Here is an 8,118-nt window from a genome sequence, read left to right as displayed (position 1 = left end):
TTCAAGTTTGAAACCTTTTTGTGAACAATGTTACTTTTTTCTTGTTGCACATAAAATGTTTTAGACTGGAACCAGTTCTGTCTTTTCTTTTTTTGACAAATTAAACATTATACAAACAATACTCAAAGGAACAGCTGGAAAAGATTCTTTACACACATATCGTTCCGGAAAACCACGAGTTTGTTTGATTTCCTCCTCCATCTGTCAAATCTCCAATTGATTTCATATAATCCTCTATCGACTGCTAGTTCACTGCGTGGTTGGACTGAATTGGCCGAATTGTGCTGTCGATCATTCTTATTAATGATCTGATTGGTTTGAATATGGAACCCCGCCTCTTTATGCCCAGGACCAATGAGAACAGGCCATCTGTTCTGAGCCAAGAGGAGAGCCTGGCAACGGGAAGAAGTGCTTACTGCTCCTAGAAAAAGCACGTTGTAGAGTAAGAGCTTTACAGCGTGCCTGGGCGACATTGAAACCGTTTTCAATTAATTCACATATTGTCTCTAGTCTTTTTTTTTTTTTGTTGGGCTAAAATGACAGCGCTGTGTTTGCTTTTCATAAGCGTATCAATCGCCTTCATAACTGCAGAGCCGTCCGTTTATCTCAGAGAGCAGTTTGAAGACGGGGGTAATGTGTTCATTTTAATTTATTTACACTACTTTGCATAGGCGATTATTCAACACCCGGATGAATGCGTTTCTTTTTCCGGAAGATTTTTTTTTATTAAGTAAAGCGGGTTTTATTATAATTCATGCTGCTCTTCTGGTGGCGATGCTGCCGACATTTAGTTGTTATTAACATTAACAATAAGGCCGTGGTGTGTATGTGTGAAGTCTGAATATTAGTCATGCAATAATGTGGCATAAATCTCTTTAAGAAATGAAGACGTGAAGGTAACCACGCAGATGCATTTCATTAAGGACATATTTTGCTTTTATTTTCTGTTTGTGTAGATGGCTGGAAAAGCCGATGGGTGGAATCCACACACAAATCCGACTATGGCAAGTTTGTGCTGTCGGCCGGCAAATTTTATGGCGATGCAGAGAAAGACAAGGGTGAGATTGTGCTTTTCCTCTTTTAGTGCTGAAATCCTCGTGTTCTAGATTTAATGCACATCTATTTTTTTGGAAAACAAAAACAATTACAAATCTGTAAATGATGCATCTAGTATTTGGTGTTGTTAAATATACAACAACAAAATAAACATTTCATGGTTGGGTGCCAAAATACAGAAAGTATATAAGCATATTCATTTTGATTTATCCTTCATTGAAATAAAAAGGGACGAATAGACTTGTTACATCCACAGGTTATAAAAATAAAAAGGGTTTAGAAAATGGTAACAAATAAACTTCTACTAAATACTTCTTATACAAATAGAATTAAATGAGTGACTTCACTTTGACTGCAACCTTTTCTTCATCTCTTACTTGCACTCATGCTTGATCTTACACATCTACAGATATCCCCAGGCATGAAAAAAAAATTTTTTTTTGTCTTCACCAAACATAGATTTACCTAAAATTGGTTATTTCATCTAATTTTTTTTCTGTCTCAGGGGTCTGACTTGTTGCTAAGTAGCCACCAGACTACAAAGCATGCACATCAGCAGTGTCTAACACCCTATGTGCATACTTTAGAGAAATAAACTACATACAAAACGTACCAAATGCGTTTTATGAAAGCAGACCGCTATAATTATACTTCACCTTAAAATAAAATCCTTAGAATATGTATTACCTGAGCATGTTGACCCATTTTTATTGTTTTATTTAAACATTCCATGTGTCAGATGTTCCAGGATGATCTAACATTCCCTAATTCTCTGAACATTTTGAGAGGTTCTCTCCTTTCTTGGTCATTTATTTTTAATGTTACGTTGACCGAATTTGGCAATTCAAAAGTACAATGTTGTTGCACAACCTTACAAATAAAACTTCATTTAAATGAAAAGAATTCAAGCCTGTTCATAAGTATTAACTTTTTTGTGTCTGCTTTCAAGTTGTAAGGGTAATCATTTTTATTAGTTTATTACAAGTGCAGATGTTGGCAAGGTTAGTTGTTTCAAGCATTAAAGTAGATCTCAGGGCATTTATAGGCAAAACATGTTAATTGTATAAACTTATTTGGCCAAACTAGTCAAGTTTAAATAGTTATTAATGCAATATTCAGGTGACTAAATATTGAAAATGTAAAATTCTTTAGACAACTTTGTGCGTTTACCAATGAAACATCTATCTATCTATCTTTCTTTCTTTCTTTTTCTTTCTTTCTTTCTTTTCTCCAAATGTGGTTGGGTTAAACCTCAGAACCTCAGTGGTAGAGCAGGTTTTTTAATGTGCACACATTTTATATACTGAGAGAAAACTGCTATAGAGTATCACTGAGGTAGATATAATCATTCTGTTCCACAGGCCTTCAGACCAGCCAGGATGCTCACTTTTATGCCACCTCAACTCGGTTTGAGGACTTCAGCAATAAAGATCAGCCACTGGTTGTGCAGTTCACAGTGAAACATGAGCAGAGCATAGACTGTGGAGGAGGATACATTAAACTTTTTCCATCAAGCCTCAAGCAAGAGGAAATGCATGGAGATTCAACATACAATATAATGTTTGGTGAGAGCTTTTTCATAACTTTGTATTTGAGTCTAAGAATAAATAACATGGGATCGGTATTCAATGTAAACATGGCATATATTCTGTTTAAGGTCCTGATATCTGTGGCCCTGGCACTAAAAAGGTTCATGTCATCTTCAATTATAAGGGCAAGAATCATTTGATCAACAAAGACATCAGGTGCAAGGTAAAGTCGGTTTTACAAAGGATTCCCAGTATGTTAATTTTGAGTTTTTGTTTAGTTTTTGGAAAAATGGCAGTACTAATTTTGTTATGTTGATAACTAGGATGATGAATACTCCCACCTGTACACGCTCATTGTTAATCCAGACAACACATATGAGGTGAAGATCGACAATAAGAAGGTGGAGTCTGGATCTCTCGAGGATGATTGGGACTTTTTGCCAACGAAAAAGATCAAGGATCCAGATGCAAAGAAGCCCGAGGACTGGGACGAACGAGAGAAGATCGATGACCCTGACGATAAAAAGCCAGAGGTGAGGGTTGAATAATAAATTAAAATTCTACTTTTAGGTACTTTTAAGACACATACAAACCTACAGCTTGCATAACAACACACACACACAAATAATCAAATGTAATATTGTATGCCGTTAACACCTCTTGAAATGCTGATCTCGATCATGTACTGTAGTTTGGAATTCAGATCAAATTGTAAAGCTACGTTTTCCATTTAAGAAGCAACATTGTCTACATACATTTTGTTACATGTAAATGATGCAGTCAGTAGTGGACCTGCCATATGGAGACCACCTCTCGTGCTTGCTATTTCTGTTTTTATTGTCTCTAAAGAATTGTCCAATGCTTAAGGTTGAAATTTGTTACTAATAGTGATGTAAATGCTCACATGTCTGTGTGTTTAAAATATCTACCTAACTACTTCAATGGGGAAATAATCTTTCATTTAGCATGGAGGCTCTCTGTATATATTTTATATCTGAACTTAATTTTGTGTCTCTTAAGCTATATTACCATACAAGAGTTACTGCTTCTTTTGGGTCTTTTCTAAAATCTGTCTGTGGCTTACTACAGGACTGGGATAAGCCTGAGACCATCCCTGATCCTGATGCCAAAAAGCCTGATGACTGGGATGAAGAGATGGATGGGGAATGGGAGCCTCCTATGGTTACCAACCCTGAATACAAGGTACCCAAGCTCCCTATGATAGAGGTTGTATAATAGCACCTCTATGTTAATTTTACAAGGACATTGTACATAAATAGTACATGAAACCAGGGAGGCATGTAAAATAGTACAGTTGACGGATTCCTGTTGTAATAGGAAAATTACAAATGCAAGAAATTTGGCATTTTAGATATTTTGTGGTATACATTTGTGATTACCATACGTCATAAGGTAATGCTTCCCCAAGGGTGTGTCCGACTGTAGCATCAATGTCCAACAAAAGTGTGTTAAGTGTTTACTTAGAAACCTCTTACTATTTGAGAATGTTTTATAAAACAAAGTTTTTCCCTTATTTACCTTTTACATTTATGGCATTTAGCAGACGCCCTTGTTCGATGTACAAAAGTGTTTAGAGTCTCTATGAATGAATAAATCTACACTGGTACACTAGATGACAACTCAAGATAAATCAGCCTACAACTCTGTTAAGAGGATTAAAAAAAAATAATAATTGTGTTTTAGGGTGAATGGAAGCCAAAACAGATAGACAATCCTGCATACAAAGGTAAATGGGTACACCCTGAAATTGACAACCCTGAATACACTCCTGATGCTGAGATCTACAAATACAGCAGCTTTGGAGTGATTGGACTGGACTTGTGGCAGGTAACCTAAGTGTATTTATGACCTTTTGTTTAATGCTTCATAACATGAATTAGGCTGTGATGGTCATTATTTTAATTTATTCTATTCTATTTTATATGTATGAGAAGAGCTCCTGGTACATGCACTAACCCACATTATTTTACTGATTTGGAACAGGTGAAGTCTGGCACCATTTTTGACAACTTTCTCATTACCAATGACCCAAAACTGGCTGAGGAGATTGGCAATGAAACTTGGGGTGCAAAAAAGGTAAATACATGCCTTGGTTTAACAATTTATTCCTAGATCTATTTTTTAGCTACAGTGAAAGATAGTTCTGGACTAATTAAAGCACCAGATAAATGCTAGCATTTATAAAGTGCATTTATATTATACTATTAAAGTTGTAATTGTCTCCAAATTGTGTGTAGATGTAATCAATGCTTACCGTAACGAATGGGATTTTATGGTGCCAGCAAGTGGTTTCTATTGTCTTTAAATAGATGCTATATGTTCTGTTTAACAGGATGCTGAAAAAAAGATGAAGGATGGTCAAGAGGAGGAAGAGAGAAAGAAACGAGAGGAAGAGGACAAGAAAAAAAGCGAAGACTCTAAGGATGACACCGACGACGAAGATAAAGATGAGGATGAAGACGAGGAAGAGGATGAGGACAATGAAGAGGAAGAAGAGGAAGAGGGAACAGACGCTAAACTTAAGGACGAGCTGTAGACTTGGAAATGAAACTTTTGCTGTGTCTTCTATTCTCAGTGGAAAATTATGGCAGAGACCTAGACTTTGTTGGACATTCTTTGTTTCTCAGCTCAGACATTTCGGTCAGTTCTGGTGCTGCAAACATATTTATAACTAAAACATACTTCATTGAGCTTCTTCAGCATAATCAAGTGGTGTTCAGGGGAACTGATATATAACAGGAATTGTTCACATCAATACAGTGAGCATAATGGTTTAAGGAAGTTATGCAACATAATTTAGGCTGGAAAAAAAAAAGATGGTAAACAAAGTCTTAATGAACCACTGCTGTTCAGTTGAACACCTCATTTTGTCATTTGTGTTATTATATAATCTGAACAATTGGTAGCCTCAGATTCCTAGAGATTGCTGTTCATTTTCCATACATGGTGCAATATGCTTAAATTATGTATGTGTCTGCGTGTGAGTGAGAATACTGTAATTTTTTTTTTTGTTGTTGTTTATTTCAAAATCAAAGAAACTTAAAAGAAAAGATTGTACTGGTAATATGACATGGCCCCATGCCCCTTGCACATGTGTGAATTATTGTTCTCATAAAGAAACATTATAACTAATGTGGAAATGCAGTGTTGTTCTGCAGACCTGATGGAAGTTCTGCACAATGATTTATTGATTAGAAAGATTAAGTAAGAAAGACCGGGTATGGCTTTCATAATGTTTATCTGCTTGAAATTTTATGTTTGCTGTACTGATTCAGGCTTAAATTATACAACAAATACATTTGACCCATGTAAAGCAATAGTTAAGTTAATAAATTGTAAACATTTGTACAAATGTAGTTAATCAGTAAAGGCATGCTTGGTCTTTTAATGTTGCTTCTTTAGTTTTGCAGTGGCGCAAAAGTGCAGATTAGTTAAGGAAGTTCATAGATTTATCGCTTTACACACTACATAACAGTAACCTCCCTTCACTTGAACTGCATCGTCAACTTTACCATTCAGTAGTATTTTATTACCTTACAATGTGATACATAAAATATAGATTAAGTAAATATTTTTTATATCATTCCATAATTTCTGAGATTTAAAAAAAAAAATGTCCTTAAAGAAATTTTGGAGTCCTCTCTATAAGGTAAAACCCTGTATTGTAGGGTGTTACTAAGAGCCTCCAGGGGACTAACATTAATGGTTCACATCATGGTGGTGTGAAATGAGCTAAAATTAAGTTCACAATTAGTCTTTTTTAATAGGTCATCTATTTGGCCAGCCAAGGTCTCCATGCTGTCTTATGACCACATAAAAAAAATGAGATCTGTTCAGATTAAATTAAATGTATGTCTGGAAAATGGATTGTGGTTTCAGGCTTTAAACAAAAATCCACATTCTGATTGTGTGGCCTGGATTCCAATATATGAATATTCAAAGTTATTATCCTGGCCCTAGAAATGATTTATGGCAGCTACACATGTTCAACATAGTGAAAAAAGCTTGGTCTTACTACACATCAGCTGCCAAAACACACACTGAGCTGGCCAGACTAGTAACTTTGTCAAGTAATAACTGCTGGTAGGGAGGAAAGCAGTTACTAATTCTACTAATACTACATTGTAGACAGGTTATTTTAAATGTTTAGAAGCAATGTAATCTAGTAATAAGCTCCTAATACTGTCTTTACATTTACATTGTGCCTGTTTTGTAGGGGCTCTGTCTGTGTTCTCCAGTTACCTTTGTCACAAGTGTGTGTGTGTGTGTGTGTGTGTGTGTGTGTGTGTGTGTGTGTGTGTGTGAGAGAATAGACCCCTGCTCTGGGTTGGCATCCTGTCTAGAGATAGATAAATGAAACAATACAACCTATCGAGCAGCAGCTGGTAGATGATTACACAACCTAAAGAGCATTTAACTTCTTGGATCCCGCAACCAATGATGATCTATTTCATTAACTGCAAGAAAACGACACTAGCGTGTCCAAACTCAGTCACATACCATACCCATACTGATCATTTTACCCAACTAATCAATAAAGTTGTGTGGATATAACTCTCTGAGCCTTTACACTCTAAAAGGAGTCACCTGTCTTCAAGGACTATCATGACAACATACAGTCTCAACAGGTACCCAAAATCTCAGTTCTTCTTTTTGAGCAGGAGGAGACATTCACCAGGCAATTGACAGATTTCGAAGTAGGGTACCAACCAAGCCAAATTCCAGTATCCTGTGTTAATACTAGCAGGATAATACCAATGGCTTTCCCTCCAGTTGCACTGACAGATAAAGTGAATGCCCCTAGCAGACCACCTTCATCATCGTCATCTGCTAGTTTACAACGCAGCAAACCAAGAACAAAGTCCAGCAGGAGCTCTGGATCCAGCTGGACAACAGTTAAATGACTGACAGATCTACAGAAAGCTTTTGTAGACAAGACATTAAAGAGCATGGAGCTTGACAGAGACAGATAATAGAGGAAGGAAAAGTCGTGGTAAAATAACCACAGGAACAGACAAAACGTACACTATTGGATCTATCAGCTTGGCTTCAGTTAAATTTTAAGCTAAGCACATCGCTAGCCAAGCTGTTTATGTTTCAAGAACAGACGAAACCTCCAAGGAAAGAAAACTAGAATCCTCAATCTCGCCTCCCTCACCTTGTCTCCAAAACGTCCTCCATGCGCTGTCCCTCTAATAAACTTGTTTTTAATCCTGTCCATCCTCGTCACTCCCAATGTGAATCTGAACATCTTCAGCTCTGCTACCTCCAGCTCCACCTCCTGTCTTTTACTAAATGCCACTGTCTCTAAACCATACAACATCGCAGGTCCCACCACAGTCCTATAAACTTTCCCTTTTACTCTTGCAGATACCCTACTATCACAAATCAATCTTTTCTTCACTTCTCTAACACACTCTTCATTACTTTGCACTGGTGACCCCAAGTACCTGAACACCTCCACCAACTCCACCTCTTCTCCCTGCACAAGTGCATGCAAAGCAAAGTAAGG

General features: G+C 36.8%; 1 protein-coding gene across 1 annotated transcript; it reads left to right on the top strand.

The window, feature by feature from the left end:
* Positions 1-361: 361 nt before the first annotated feature.
* On the top strand, positions 362-5,994 carry LOC310733003 (calreticulin-like). The gene is made up of 9 exons (XM_083553839.1): positions 362-630; positions 957-1,058; positions 2,418-2,621; positions 2,714-2,808; positions 2,909-3,118; positions 3,675-3,788; positions 4,290-4,433; positions 4,590-4,682; positions 4,939-5,994. The coding sequence occupies exons 1-9, from the start codon at positions 537-539 to the stop codon at positions 5,140-5,142; spliced, it is 1,260 nt and encodes a 419-aa protein (XP_083409965.1). The 5' UTR covers positions 362-536; the 3' UTR covers positions 5,143-5,994.
* The last annotated feature ends 2,124 nt before the right edge of the window (positions 5,995-8,118 follow it).

This window comes from Silurus aristotelis, assembly GCF_946808225.1.
Source record: "Silurus aristotelis genome assembly, chromosome: 11".
NCBI lineage: Eukaryota > Metazoa > Chordata > Actinopteri > Siluriformes > Siluridae > Silurus > Silurus aristotelis.
This window is presented reverse-complemented; position numbering and strand designations above follow the sequence as displayed.